The sequence below is a fragment of the Ruditapes philippinarum genome, unplaced genomic scaffold (assembly GCF_026571515.1).
Source record: "Ruditapes philippinarum isolate M1 unplaced genomic scaffold, ASM2657151v2 ctg376_1_1_1_1, whole genome shotgun sequence".
Taxonomy (NCBI): Eukaryota; Metazoa; Mollusca; class Bivalvia; order Venerida; family Veneridae; genus Ruditapes; species Ruditapes philippinarum.
The window spans coordinates 124,451-140,325 of record NW_026858214.1 but is presented as its reverse complement, the minus strand read 5'-3'; the positions used below and the strand labels follow the sequence as shown (position 1 = coordinate 140,325).

General features: G+C 28.8%; 1 protein-coding gene across 1 annotated transcript; it reads left to right on the top strand.

Moving 5' to 3' along the window:
• The first annotated feature begins 5,079 nt into the window (after nucleotides 1-5,079).
• On the top strand, nucleotides 5,080-13,622 carry LOC132752500 (growth hormone secretagogue receptor type 1-like). Its single transcript, XM_060742832.1, has 3 exons — nucleotides 5,080-5,612; nucleotides 11,273-11,420; nucleotides 12,117-13,622. The coding sequence occupies exons 2-3, from the start codon at nucleotides 11,295-11,297 to the stop codon at nucleotides 13,302-13,304; spliced, it is 1,314 nt and encodes a 437-aa protein (XP_060598815.1). The 5' UTR covers nucleotides 5,080-5,612; nucleotides 11,273-11,294; the 3' UTR covers nucleotides 13,305-13,622.
• Nucleotides 13,623-15,875: the final 2,253 nt, after the last annotated feature.

The following is a 15,875-nucleotide window of genomic DNA, read 5'->3' as shown; positions in this document are numbered from 1 at the left end:
AACGGTGTCGATGTTTTTTGTTTTGTTTTTATGAATGTGGCGTATAGTACGGTCATCAAATTTATTGTTTTATTTTCTATGATGACAATACTAGTGCCTCTTTCATATAATAAATAATTAAACACAGGCCAGAACAAACTGTTACAAATTTACAGTGTTAAAAATGTATGTTACTTCATAAAAGCTTGGCAAACATTGAACGTTATACAAAATACGATGCCAATTTCAGATTTTTTTCCTAAATATTTTAACATCAAAGAATAATAAAGAATGAAAAAGCTCAATTTCATTATATAAATGAGAAATTTCGTAATGAAGCTAGTTTGTAACATAATTGCATTGTAACAAATTAAACTATTAAACTTTTTTTTTAATCTTTCGTGTTGCTTTTAATTAGCTTTTGGAATTTTAACTAAGTCACATTTTTGAATTACTGTAAAAATGAACATTATATCATTTAGAAATATAAAAAAATGGAGAATTTCATTCCAAAATCCAATATCAAAGAAAGAAAACATGAAAGAAAAAGCAAGCACTTTGTTAGCAGAACAGAACAAGAAACACGAATCTTGTAAGTTTTGCAATTATGGATGTCATTATCTCTTTATTAGTTAATCTTTATATGTACAAATGGACATAGAATTATTCACAGGGCACACGATTTAAAGATTAAGAATGAAAATAAAAAAATAAAAAAAAAACCTTTTTATTGCTTTGTAACATGCTTTGAACTCTGTAAAGTTTTTAATCTTTTGCACTTTCGGGAATATAAACCTCTTTTGTGTGTGTGTGTTTTTTTTTTGTTTGTTTTATTTTAAATTAGAAATGTTTGCAAGCATAGAAAATAAAACTGTTCATTTAGGTCTCGCTATTGCATATCATTACAGAAAATTAATTGATTTGATCCGAAGTTAACTCTACTACAAATTGACAGCATTATGTAGCTGCATATACCATTACATTTCATTAAATATGTAATATTACAGTTCCGCAAAAAATAAAAATAAAAAAGGACTTTCCTTTAAAAAAAAGGTCTGTACGTACTAAAGGAAAAATGAAGTTATCGAACATTAGTTATCATTTCTGAAAAACAAAGGACACAATCAACGTGTAATGTTCACACATATCTCATAAATTACTACAATTGGGAACAATGTTAGAATAAGAAAAGAAGTGTACATTTACGTGTTAATATAGAATGTAATGTTTTAATGATGTTTTTTGTTTACAATCCACTGTAAATTATTGGTGACATGAAACCGTCATTATAAACAGTGAATGACAAGGGCAAGATACATTCACTTTCATTTCTAGACATTTTCAATGATTGCAATGCATGTTACTTTAGAATTATATTTTACTTACAATGACAGATGTTTTATATCAGTATACAATCGAGTATTTATATCGAAAATCAAACGTGTCTAACTACTTCGTGTACATGAAACTATAACTGAAATGTATTTCTCTATTAACTCTGCTAGCGTTTCGCCTTGAAGTGATGTTCTGATAAATGGCTTTGATTGTGTAGAAATACTTATATAAAATAAAAATGCAGCGCAGTTAATGCAATGTTTGCGTGTTCAGTCCAATCAAAAAGGTCATCTTCCAAGCCGTAGGAAAGTACGCCCAGCTTTTTGAAATTTAATTTCCATTTACTTAATTGCAACACTAACATTAATTTATCTCATTTCATCTGAAACATATTCTATTATATATAACAGTAACAGTATTCTCTGTAAAAAACGGATATTTAATGATTCCCAAAAGAAAAACAAAATATATTACAAATTGTAATCAGTGAAACGCATGTCAAATTGCTTGATTCTACATTAAGTCAACTATTAATAATACATTGTTATATGCATTAAGAACATACCTGTACTTGCTATTATTACATTTGTTCTTTCCATAAATCACTTGAAGCATTTTACATTGATCATACATTGTAGTAATCAATGTTGTGCAACGTATAGAAAATGAAAACATTCGCTAAAATAATCAATGCAGAAGTAATGTAATCACACATTTCCCCACCCTTGTCACCACCTTTAATAAACACAATGCTTAAAGATCTTGTATGTTTTGTGATTGATATTGTTACTGTGTGTATACCACACTTGCAATAAATTAAATATGTATATAATTATGTAAATAAACAATTTTCAAACATCAACGAATATGTTAAATGTGTACTGCAAATATTTGTGCACATATTATTTAATCAATAAATTATATGCATTAATTTCTTATTGGAAAATTTGACTAAGAATTTATAGATAATAAATTTCTAATTACTTCACTTTCTTTACATGAAATGTTAAATTCGTTAATATCTTTATGAATGATGCTTATTAGAACTTACAAAATTGACAAATCTTAATTTGAGCATCATATTTATGAAATAAAACCATGAAAAAATGTGTTACAAGATCTTTTAAAAATCAAACAAGGTGGGTAAACATTTTTGTTAATGACTAGAACAGATGAAATATATACGAGTCATTTTTTACTTATATTATCCTTATATAATCAAATATCAAGTAAATGTCATGGAATAAATGTAAGTCATCAAGAAATATTTCTCAAATTAAACTACAAAAGCAAAGCTTAAACCGCTTTGAATATACATGTATGGTAATTGTATCATTGCGTTAATTCATGTAATAAGAGCGTTCGAGATTTGAATGGAAAGTACAGACAAATGTCCTTATTATAGTAATAATAATTCTGTCCGTGGGCATGCTGTTCTAGCATATACTTATTTATAACATTTATATAATATATATCCTCCAATATTATAAGTATGTCGAAAGCACACATATTAACACTTAATTTAAGACTAATTATTGTTGTATAGCAATAATAACGTGCTAATTTATCATCACTTTTACGATACCATAGGTCACTACACCGATTACATTATGACGAAATAATGCCCTTCCCAATGTATCTAGTTAGTTCGTAATTAAAACTATTTTGCTTTATCATGATTAATTTGACCTAATACCACTCAATCCTTATCATTTGATCAGTTACACGTAGTCAATATATCGGCATTTTAGATCATGAAATCTAAAACATTATTAATTTATAACTTCGTGTATGATTAGAGACAGAAGTCATGATATAACTAAAAAAATAACCAACCGTTACAACATTTATGGAAATGAAAACATTCTCAATCAATAATTGAATTCCGTGGAAATTATTTTTTCTTATAAAAAATAGATATCCTAATGGTATGGTTGACTATAATTTATATATATTGATTCCGTTTGAATATTTTGTTCTTAACTATTAACTATATTACATTTCTTTATTTTACATTCCAATATGACGTGATGAGTCTCCATTTTATCGTGCACTATGGCCTAAATCGATATGCGCTTGGGCGCATTTTACTCAAATCGAGCAATGAACCGCTACAAAAGACTATTTTTTTACTTATTCGCATTTCATTACAACCCTTTAATGTATCCGTTTCCTGTACCCCTTTTGATTTCAATGGTTGAAAATTTAAAATGACCCCATTCGAGTTTCTTTTCAGTTTTTATTAGTTTAAAAGAGCTTTCATTTTTATTCTTTTCTTTGTTTATTTTAGACAACTGTTTGCTGGAACAAAAAGCCAACCAATGGGCATTTTCCCAGCTCAGCTTTCAAGTCATAATTTGACACTTTCAGTTTAGGTGTAATTATATTTTTTTATTATAGAGAATAATTTAACACAAAGCTACGGACTAAAATGGAAACGTTAAAATTTGTGAAACAAAACTATCATACCAATACTATCTAAAATTTCTTATTAAATGAAAAATAGCACATAGACTAGAAAAAATCTTGTAATACAAGCATAAACGACACATTGTTCCTATTACAAGTTATTACAGTCAAGCTGAAAATAATAGTTGTACATGACACTTAACTCTTGTGCCATATTTGGCAATTGCATCGGCATTAGAACTAACACTTGTGTCTACAGATGACGTCATTCAATTTAACGTGTCATAATAATTCCATCCTTGATATTTGAATCACTTGTAGACTGACCTATCAGATTACAGAGAACAGACGATTTTGGTGCTTGTACAACGTCAATTAACGAACTAATCAGAAACATTTGTGATTTTATGCATGAAACGCGGATATAAATCTGACAAGCTATTTTTTTGCTTTTTTTATCAAAAGCAGTATGGACTATTTTTGCTAACGTTTCTTTGTAGATCATTTAGGAAATTAAAACAAAAAAAACTTTAAGCGTATAAAAATTAGAGCAACAAAAAAGGTGAAATAATTTTAAAATTCTTTTTTTTTAATTATTCCTTTTATTTTACAAGTCCAGTTTACATATTTAATTATGCAGTTTGCCAGAGGCCATTTTTCTTCAGTCTTACAAATTGTACGTTTAGACATTTTACAAAGAACATGTTAATTTTTCGATGTTATTTCAAAGGTAAGATACTATATGTTTAAACAATATATCCGGTCAATAGAATGCTTGCTAGCAAGAAAAATAATCTCTGATATATGATTCAATCATTATTTTGGAGTACCTTAAGGTTTTTATAACAGTTTTACTGTTTTATCTAAAACATCGAAATAAAAAAAAGCAAATTTAGATATTTCGAAACAAGTATACAACATAAATTTAACACAGTAAAATTTTTACCACAGTTAGTCGATTAAAACACCAGTTACTGATATATTGAAAATGTGTAAAATACTTATGATTCATAAATCTTATTCTTGTCTAAACGCCCTTTTCAAACATACGCTTTAAGTTGTATTTTTTTATATCTTTTATTCAAATGTTTGGGTAAACATACACGTGTATTTTTAAAAACCTTGTTACATATTAACTTATATTTGATAAACAAAACACAAAAGAAAATTATTTACTTGAATGCATAAAATATTATATCAAAGAAAACTTCCAGGTTAATGTCTTAAAAACAGTTGTTCAGTTATGCAATATAAATTTATCAGAGGCGCAGTTGTGCCATAGACGTTGGACTGAGATTGTTTTTAGCTGATTTTCTTATTTATTTGAGAAAACTATTGTCAGAGCGTACCGCAAAGCAAACGGAAAAATCCAATAGATTGTAAGGAGTAACACCAGATATTTGTAACCACATTTCTGTAAGCTCCAGAGATGTTATTGGCGCTACTACCATTGATAACAGAGAAGCGATATCGCTTTGTTCGCGCGCATTCATATTTTCATAATTGGAATAGCTTTACGTCTGAACATACGAATTTATATTTAAGAATGTAAAAGTTTCTTAAAACATTGCTGAATTGATAGATTAAAGCTGTGTTAAAAATTCAATTTAAGTTTAAGGAGCTTATTTAAAAAAAACTACTTAAAAACAATTATGCATAAATGTGATAATAGAACAAAATGAACAGACATGAATAAAAAGGGTTTATATTGTCTATTGAAATGACAAGGTTATATATATCGCGCTGTAATTAATTGTTTACTTATGGACAATATTTAGAAATAATCAACAATATTTCAAATGGTTAAACATTCATTGAAACTACGGTCGAATATATCTTACAGACCAAGGACTTATACATCACTTTGCATGAGCGATTTTTCCTAAAAGGTTGGTAATTATATCAATTTACATTTTAAATGATCCTCATAAAAATTGATGTTATCTCGATAAAGGATGGTTAGATAAATTCGCACACTCTGAAATCATCGTAACAAATAATTTATTAATAAAGTTTTCATTAGTACAAATAATATGGAAGTAAACAAAAACAATATTGAATGCATTATTTGTTAAAATACATTAATATTGTATTAAAAGTCGTTATTTTATTACAATCAATCATTGTCGTAACGCCTGCATAGGAAGTGAAACTGGCGAATACAATAATGTAAAAATAAAACAATTAGATATTTGAATTCAGGAACGAAATGATTTAATTCGAGTACATCAAATGTTCTGTGTAAAATTTTGTTTTGTTTAGGTCATATATTATCTGTACACATAACATAGCGAAATTTTTACCAAATGTTCGTACAAGCTTTAAGTCACAGAAACGTTACTGTAATGAAAGCGACAATTTCATAAAAGTGGCCATATTAATTCAAATATTAAAAAAAGATGCGTGTCCATAGGTATATAGAGCAAGACATTAACCATCCTGTTATAGCTTTATTTCTATCAGGTACTTTTTTCATGTCTCCCAATATGAATTTACTGTTTAATACCCTAATCTTCCAAGAATGTATGACTTGATCAAATACTTGCAAACAGCCAGCTAGTTTGTATTTATTTAGTGGGCATTCGCTATACTGCTGTAGAGTATCATGAGAATAAATAATTTCTGAGGTGTTATTCCTTTAAGAAAAACAATACAAATCAAAACAACAACAACAAAAAAACAAACAATGCAATCGGAGTAGGTGTAAAATAATTTAACCATTACCTAAAACGTCAGCGGAAATTACATATAATACGTCATAAGTTGCATAAATAACAACTTGTATTTAAGTACAAAGTAATAAATTATGTGGTGAAATAGTATATTTTGTCATGTGTACACACGTCAATATATTCGTAAACGCTGCATGTTATTTACATTTATTAATCCTTCATTGTTTGAAAAAATTTGCCGATCTATAGACGGCAGGCAAGTTTTGCGCACTTAAATACATCTGCAATATTAATGGTGGAACTGCTCTTTAATTTCAATAATAAACATGTCAATTATCAAAATACCTCTTCAAGTTTTGACCTAGAAATTTACAACTAACTTCATAAACTGTCAGTACGGTTATTGCTTCTAAATAAAATATCATTTTATCACAACTACCAATACCAAGTGATTTTCCTGTCAAGTAAATGTATGTATTACAATCTAAAAATAAATTATTCAAATTCACAAATAAAAATATAAAATATAAAACGACTTTGTTTCTTACTAGAATAAAGTACTGAACAAAAAACATGACTTAGGCTTTAACCTAAAATATGTTTAAGGGCAAACCTTTTTAACCCGAATGAGTACAAAATATTCACGGTCAGTAGATGAAAATTTACATTCAGCGTTGCAGATGAAATATCGTCAAAAACTAAAAACGAATTTATTACAAATATTTGATTTCAGCTGTTATCGTTTTTTCAAAATGTAAATTAAAGGCCAATTGTAATTCTTTATCAAAGAAAATATATTACACACTTTCAAACAAGAATATAACATAGCTGAATAAAGTTTGAATTTGGCAACGTTCGAGCTCTTGAAAGCAGTCGGTAAGTCAAATATGTAATTGACCTTTCCTTATTCTCAACCGATATAATTAAAACAAAGCTTCCCCTTTCTGTTTTAGAAAACCAATGGTAAAATGTTCTAATAAAGTTAGAAAATTCCTTTTTTTCCTCTCTAAGCTTGTTCTTAACGGCATTTTATGCCTCAGAAATCCATATCTATTTAGTTCTTTAGACATGTCAAACACATGTTTTATAATGTTTTAATAACAGTTTAAAAGCATGTTTTATCTATTTTTTTCACTTTGTTTAAATTGTGAAATGAAATAGCTAATCATAATGGGCATGGTAAAAATTTCTGCATTGGTTCTCATCAGAAACCAAAAGTACATTATGCGTCTGCTTAAGATCTTGTTTCATCCAAATGAATAATAAAAATAGAAAGGTTTTTTGATGAATCAGCTTCATGATACTATAGACATTACGAAGCATTTAGGTTGCTTAAGATAAGTTATCGTTACTTAGCTTAGACAATAAAACGTAAATATTTAATGAATAATTAACACGTTGTTATTTAGTTGAATTTGGGACTCTACCAGGGTTATGAGGATGCAAATGAAAGTATATAAGAACATACGAAAATTTGTAAGATGTTTAAATGTTTCGGAGTATTTCTATCCAATATACAATATTTAAATTCTAGACAATAATTTATTATTATTATTATTATTTGTCAAAAATCATTTTTGGTTCGAAACTTTCGTTCAAATATGTTTATGAATTATCACTGTTTTATTTTTGTGGAATAATAAAAAAGTCAAAATAAAACCCTGATGTGTAAATGTAATAAAATTGATATATCAATGTCAAATCGAAGGTAAACACTAGCAAAGCATGCTCTTCAAAACTAAATAATTATATGCAATAAAGTGTAACAAATTGACATGGAATGTGTTGATGTTTTTCTTCGAACTGAGCGTCAAATTTATTGCGTTAAAACAAAGGATTTCAAATTATGATTAGAGGCGTTACACTGGATACAAATCACGGAATTACTCGAATGTACACTACGATGTTTTCAAATTACTGGAAATGTAAAATTAACATGTAAATATAAAATTTGTTTTATGGTTATGGCCTTATTAAGCTTATATTTCAACTTTTATATCTTATGTCAAAACTATATGGCAGAGAAATGTTTTGATAATAGAACAATATATTATTTGCGACACAATACATCAGAAATGTTTCTAAATAAAGAACAAGTGCAGACAGCGAAATATGAATATTAAATGAACGAAGTCGTTCCCATTTAGAACTTACAGTACTTTAATAACAAACCTAATGACACAAAAACCTTTATTTTTTTGCGAAGCTTTATGTCACTGATGTGAAACTATTTTTGTTTCATTCCACCTTTTTAAACGTCAATTTCATTTGTTTGTTTGGTTAAACGACTGATATCGATACACGTATTTTATTAATATACAATTATCTAGCGGCTAAGCTGAGTTCCTTAGTAAACACAAGCATTCCATACATAAATTGAAATGCAAATAACAACCGCTTTTATTTTTTTTTAAAGCAGCAACTTTAATACCATTTTTACGACGAGATATTTCCACAAAGAAAAATATTGCTACAATAACTTTTATGAGCATGCAGTGTTTTCATGCCATACATGCAAGTCTCAAAACAGAAACAACATTTTTCGTGTTTTAAGCCCGTTAAAGAGTTTCGAAATAAATTAATTTGTTGCACTTGATAATTACATTATGCACGTGTGTGTGTGCTTTTAACTAAAACTTGGGTTTTAAATACGCAAAAGTATTGAACTGCTTGTTTTGTTACAAACTTATTCAAAATGACAGTGTTATTTAAAGCCTTAATTTCACATACAATATTTAAAGCAAGAGACAAGAATGCTGCATATGTGGACATTTGGAATAAAGATGATGAGCTGATTCACACGCGTCATTTTCATTTACAATCTCCAAGGGAATCCACTGAGGTCCAAAGGCTTTAAACCGTAATCTTGAAATGTCTTACATAAATACACACGTTAAGTACGTCAAACGGAAAGTTTTCCGTAAGATGATAAAGAAATATATCTAAAGTTAAATTGATAATTGCATTTATGTGCCATTCTTAGCGTGAATTTAAGCGCATTTTATTTCTTGATCCTATTTCACATTCATAATAATCCTTTTTGAAATGAAAAAGAAAGTGAGTGAATGATCTGAAACTTTGCTCAGAACTTTGGTACAGACTTAACTTAATTGCATACAAATTTTTAAACAATACTTCCTACTCAGTCATGTCAAAAATCACTTTGAGACCCTTTTAAGTAAAATTAAATGATAAATGAAAGTCATTGCTGTGGAAATCATGTGCGTGATTAAATAAAAGACTTAAGCTGTTTTCTATAAGTCATTCATTTACTTTAAAAGAAAACACACAATCTTCATTATATCAGTAGGAACTAATATGAAATTACTTTTTCAGATTGATGGTAATGGGTTAATATTAATAAAAATACAAGAAAAAATTGAACAACGCTTAATTTTTTTTAAAGACCTGCAATGTCACCTTGACGAAATGCAAATAAGTTAACAAAATAAGGTCACCTTAAATAATTTTATCATACTCCAAGCCATTTATTTCAATTATATATTTTGTAACGCTGTACAAAATTATCAGTATAGATCAATATGAAGTTTTGACATTAATGAACTGTTTCTTTACAAAAATGATGAACTGTATCATAGTAAACTATTTTAGCGATCATTATGTCCAATCTGTCTGGCTTAACATTTATCAGTTAGGGATGGTATGTTAATAAGATATCTAATAATATACATTGACGTTAATATGTCTCGCAACACAAATTATTGTGATAGAGTTTGAGTGAAAACAATTCATGTACCGCTGTAATTATTAAAAACGCAATAATCTGCTCCACTGACAAAACTAAAACATTAAAACACACATCTGATATTATAATTGCGATTGAGCATTTATCTTGTTTTATATAAAATAAAAACAATAAAGTCAAGGTTAAATAATATTCGAATTAAATTGGATGTGCTTAAAGTCAGAATTAAATGATACAGCAAGTATAGGTTTCAAAAGAGAACGTGATAAAGCAAATGGAACAAAGCAAAATATATCTTACTTATTATCGTATATATAGTAACTTGAACTTTTATAAATTTCATAATTATCTTTGTCTTAACTGATGTGTTGTTTATTTGTTTTTCTTTTTTTTTCGTACAAAAAGAAATTGATTGAATTTTTATCTTTTAACGCATTGTGTCTTAGGTGCTGTACTTTGTTATTTATTATCTACAGGCTGTAGTTAAACACATGCATGTTTGAAAATATGTGTGTCACATGAGTTGAAATTCTAATAACAAATTCTGCTATTTGTTTTTTTTCTGTAATCAGAAATGTTTGAATTAAATAAAAAACATTGATATGACTAAAATGCTGATACTAGTCATTGTCTAAGTGGAGACACATGTTCCATGTATTATGCAAAAGTGTTAATTATTGATGATGAAAGTAACATATCGAATTTTCATTTATATTCAAAACTATCTAGCCGGTAAAAAAATCATGTGTATTTTAACATTATCAATAACTTCACATGAAGCTTATAATTGTTGGTACCGTGATGTTTTATAATTTATTAAATTACGATTTATTATAAATGTTTCTTTCTTTTTCATTAATTAATCTCGTGAAAATGCTATATAATTTCAATTTGTCTCAATCGTCCTCTTCTGACAGTGCTCTACTTTAAAAAAAAGTATTCTGTCGAATAATAGGACTTTATTATTATTAATGATGTCTTTTTTATTGTTTCAATGTAACATTGCGTTGTGTAATAGTGGTATTCAACTGTCAATATTATAAGCATTGTAATGTTATTAAAAATAAATAGTGATAATGTGCATCCCATTTTCTTAATACATAACATAGTTCAATGAATAATATTACTTTATATACATTACGTATTGATGTAATTGTCTATTTATTTACAGATCGTACAAGCTGTTGACCATCATGTCGTTACACAAATTCGATTTACCCTCAGGGGGAGATTGTACTATTAATGTAACGTCCTTGATGCTCCAACTCGGCAATATTAGTGCTCTTGCCGAATCGCAACAAACAGAACTGTTTTCACAGGTATTTTGATAATATACTAAACAAAATTTGTTCGATTCTATCTGGTTTTTTATGGATAGAATGTAACAGTCGGCATAGGTGAAGTTGAAAACATTATTTGAAAAGTTTGCATAAATGTAACATTAAGATCCGATGCTTTGTGATGAATAATGTGTGAATACCACTTGCAAAATTATATGAAATAATTATGCAATAACATTCAAAATCAAAGGATAGTAATGTTACAATATTTCACATTTATTAATCATCAATACATGCTCATGCTTATTGGAATTTGACTAGATTTATGGAAAATTTCTTACCTCCTTATACTGAATTATTGGGTAATTTTAAAACTATTGATCAAATGACAATCTTATTTGAGCTCATTATGAATAAACATAAAATTGTGAAGGATCTTTATTCGATGCACTATAATAATTATATCTTGAATCTCGAAATAATACCGCTGGCTGCAAAAGCCAACCTTTCGTGAACTTTTTTATTTGTTTACGTATGAGTTCATTCTAAGAACTGAATTTTGAACAAGTTTTGAGATTGTAGAACTTTATATCAATTACACAATAACGTTTGTGTTGCAATCAAAGTAAAAATGTAAAAGTAAAGTGCAAGAACATTGTAAGAACAGGACAATAAATTCACTAATATGACACAAAATCAATACTCTTAATTATGTATTGTTTTGTTACATTTCAGGTGAAACAAGCTTGTAATCCTGAAAACCACAATCAGTGGAAAAGCGACTTGTATAAAGACTTCCCAGAATATATGGTTCCAAATCGTTTTTTATCTTTGTATGTTCCTCCTGTATTGTTGGCCCTTGGAACATTTGGTAACCTCCTCTCTTTCATAATAATGGCCAAAAGTATGCTTAAAGTGAGTACATACAGTTATCTTGCTGTCCTAGCAATCATGGATATTTTAGTGCTTTATGTCGGGCTACTGAGGATGTGGGTTGGCCAGTTTTCAATGGATGTTCAGCATACATCAAACGCTATGTGTAAATTAGTGAATTTTCTCGGATATGTGAGCAGTGACACATCTGTTTGGCTAATTGTAGCCGTGACAATTGAACGATTTATTGCTGTGAAGTTTCCGCTCAGAGCTCCGCGCATGTGCAATGTCCATCGTGCTAGATTTGTCATTTTGTTAATAGTAACAATAATATGTTGCATTAACGCCCACATTATCTGGACTGTTGAGCTTCAATATATATCAAACAATGGTACAAAATGTGATGCAAGTTTAATACATCTAGTTCTTGTTAAAGACGTGTGGCCTTGGGTGGATGCGGCAATATACTCATTTGTGCCGTTTTATGTTATCTCTATTCTCAATTCGCTCATAGTTAGACAAGTACTTTTTGCGAGAAAGCGACGTTCACAAATGCAGCACGTAGAGCTTACGTCAAAATATAGCAGTTTTGTGAATAAGTCACAGCTTAAGAAGTCAAACGAAAGCAGTAAGAAGCTAACTATTATGTTGCTAGCAGTATCTTTTACGTTCTTGCTAACAACATTACCAATGAATCTGCTGCAAATCGTGTCCGCGTTCTTTGGATCTGTTGCAGATGATGCTAAAAGATTTGCACAAATGACACTCGGACGGACAATTGTTGAACTGCTGATGTACGTAAATCACAGTATCAATTTTTTCCTGTATTGTGCAACAGGTCGGAAGTTCCGACGTCAAGTTAAAATAATGGCATGCCTTTGTTGTTCGGGCAAACTCATGCAATATTTGAAGCGTGAGCGCAGAAGAGGTGGAGGGGGTAGTCCAACAACAAGCTACCGACTGTCTAGGCTGAACTCATTTTCAAGCCCAAGGTCCGTTGTCATCGAAAATGACAGGCGATTTATCGTTGGAAATAATGGAAAAGTTTAAGATTGTAATTTATTTGATTGTAAATAAATCAAAACAATGCATAAAGTTATCTTTATATGTTTATGGGCCTTCGCTTGTTTAATAATTGCATTGATTTAATAATAATCATTCTACAACTTTATGATCTTTTTTGCTGAAAACCCGGACAAGTTTGTGAAACAAACGAGGATAGACATTAGAGCATACTAGTGGAAAACTCATTTCTAAAATTAGTGACTGAAACTTGTTGTTTGATTTCGTTATAGAAACTGTATGGTGTAAATGCAAAAGAGATATATAGTGCTTACAAATATATCATTCATTAAAATTAGTATCTTTGGAAGCTGTTTGCTTTTTATTCCTTTTTTAAAACGTATTACAAACATTTGATGTATACTTTGGTTTCCTTTCTTAATGTGACATCAAATGAGCTCTCTTGAATTAAATTTAATAAAAAAGATGAATAAAATTCAATAAAAGATGATGAATAAATGATGAATTATGAACAAAAATGATGAATGAAATGTTATGAAAAATGAATAGTATATTAATATGCAAGATGATTAATAAGGTATTATGCTAGATGATTGGAGAAATGTTATATAATATGATGAATGAAATTTTTTGAAAGACGATCAATTCAATACTTTGCAAAATGATGAATGAAATATATATAAAAAATGATTGAAATATCATGCATGATGATGGAGGAAATAGTGTGCAAGATGATGACTGAAATGTTATGAAAACAAGACAAAAAAAATAATAAAATTCCTTTTACGACCTCATTTCGTAATAATGATTCAAATGGACCCAATGTTATGATAACGTAGAACATAATGCCAGAAATGCTGCTAATTTTGCAACGATAATGTCATGGCAGCTTTAATAATGAATAAAGATATATATGTTTAATATACTTTTGCACATGAAATGAAATGATTTATTTTACAGTTTACTAAGGGCTAAAATACTTAACCATATTTATATTTAAAACATCTATTTTTGTGTAAAGCAAATACAGGTGTTTCTAGTAAAAACATTTGTATAGAGCTATGATAATTGGCTTGGTTGCGTCGGCACCCGAATAGAACCACCAACCTTCTTTACAGTAAATCTATAGTTTTTTCACGTTAACGACTCCATGGTTCCTGGGGATGTAATCCACAACGCTACAGGAATTCCTTATCACTATGATGAAGTTGCAGAATTATTATATAGTTCTAATCGTGAAAATCGTAAAATATTGACCGAAGACAAAACAATTATGCAGCTGCATGTAACTGTGCAATCCATAAAATGCAAATGAATTTTTTTTCAGAGACTTCATTGTTATGTTACTAAGTTCAATAAAAAAGTCATTAAGATACAATTTTTCCACAATCGCACATTTATGTAAATTTAATCGAGAAAAAAAGATAACTTCGTGCCTCAAATAATTGAATAAGATTCTGATTTTCAAGAATACTCTATTACGCTATCAATTGTGCAACATTAGGAAAAAGCCATGGAAAGATTCTATTCTGTCAAGACACATCGTGCTGTTCATCTATTTTGTATTGTGAGGAATACAATAGGTTAGGAAATTAATATTTCTTTGTTAATATTCCTTACATTTACAGCCGATTTAATTGTTTAATCTTTGCGATTAGACATATCTTTGATTAGAAAAGGGGTAATATATTTTCATTCGTGAAGAAATGCACAAAAGAATTGAGCTATAATGGTGAATTAAAATAGCGTTAACCTTTCACCAGGCCAAACAAAGACAAGATACATAAAACATATTGCCTTTTAATTGAAAAAAATATCGAAAACACTTTATCCTGAAATAAATAATTATTAAGTAAACATTTATCTTAATTAAAAATTAAAGCCGGTGTAACTGCTTTTCATTTTATGTTCATTTTTGTATCTTAAAAAACAGTTATTGATAATGTTAGGACAATTAAATTCATTAATTGGTTATTATATATCATTTATGTGAATAACGAATGAGATGAAATGATGTTTCTAAGCTATATGATCAACAACACTGAAAGTTGTTTTTTGTTTTTTGCAGTTAGGTACGGATGTAAGTAACACGTGCAATGTTTGTTCAAATATTGGCAAGCCCAGCAGTCACCTTAGATATTGCGTTTCTAAAATTCATATTATAGGTGTTTTCATATTCCCGTTAAGTGTTTATTATTTACTATCAAATATTTACTATACTGCTATTAAATTACAAGCGTGTTTTAAAAATGTATAAAATATGTATGGCGAAATTTCAGGCAATAAATATATTTTGAGGTTATTGAACGAGTCTAGGTACAGTAATGCATTTATTGCATGAGTATAATATACCTATCATTTGCGAGCGTCTGGTGGGTATCTTATTCTTATTCAACGAAATCAATAAATTTAGCAATGAAATGGCATGAATTCAATATAATATCACATTAAATAAGAATTGATAATTTCAAAATGAACCATTCTCTGTGTTACCCGATTACTGTTTGACGCTAACAATAAGCTCGTCTAAAGGACACATGCGATCATATCAACAACATTGGCGGCGTTACAATACCGTATTCAGCGGATTTGCGAAAA

Excerpts from the sequence above, each read along its gene's own strand:
- LOC132752500 (XM_060742832.1), top strand. The coding sequence starts at position 11,295 with ATGTCGTTACACAAATTCGATTTACCCTCAGGGGGAGATTGTACTATT. Across the intron at positions 11,421-12,116 it reads AAACAGAACTGTTTTCACAG|GTGAAACAAGCTTGTAATCC; the intron begins GTATTTTGATAA and ends GTTACATTTCAG.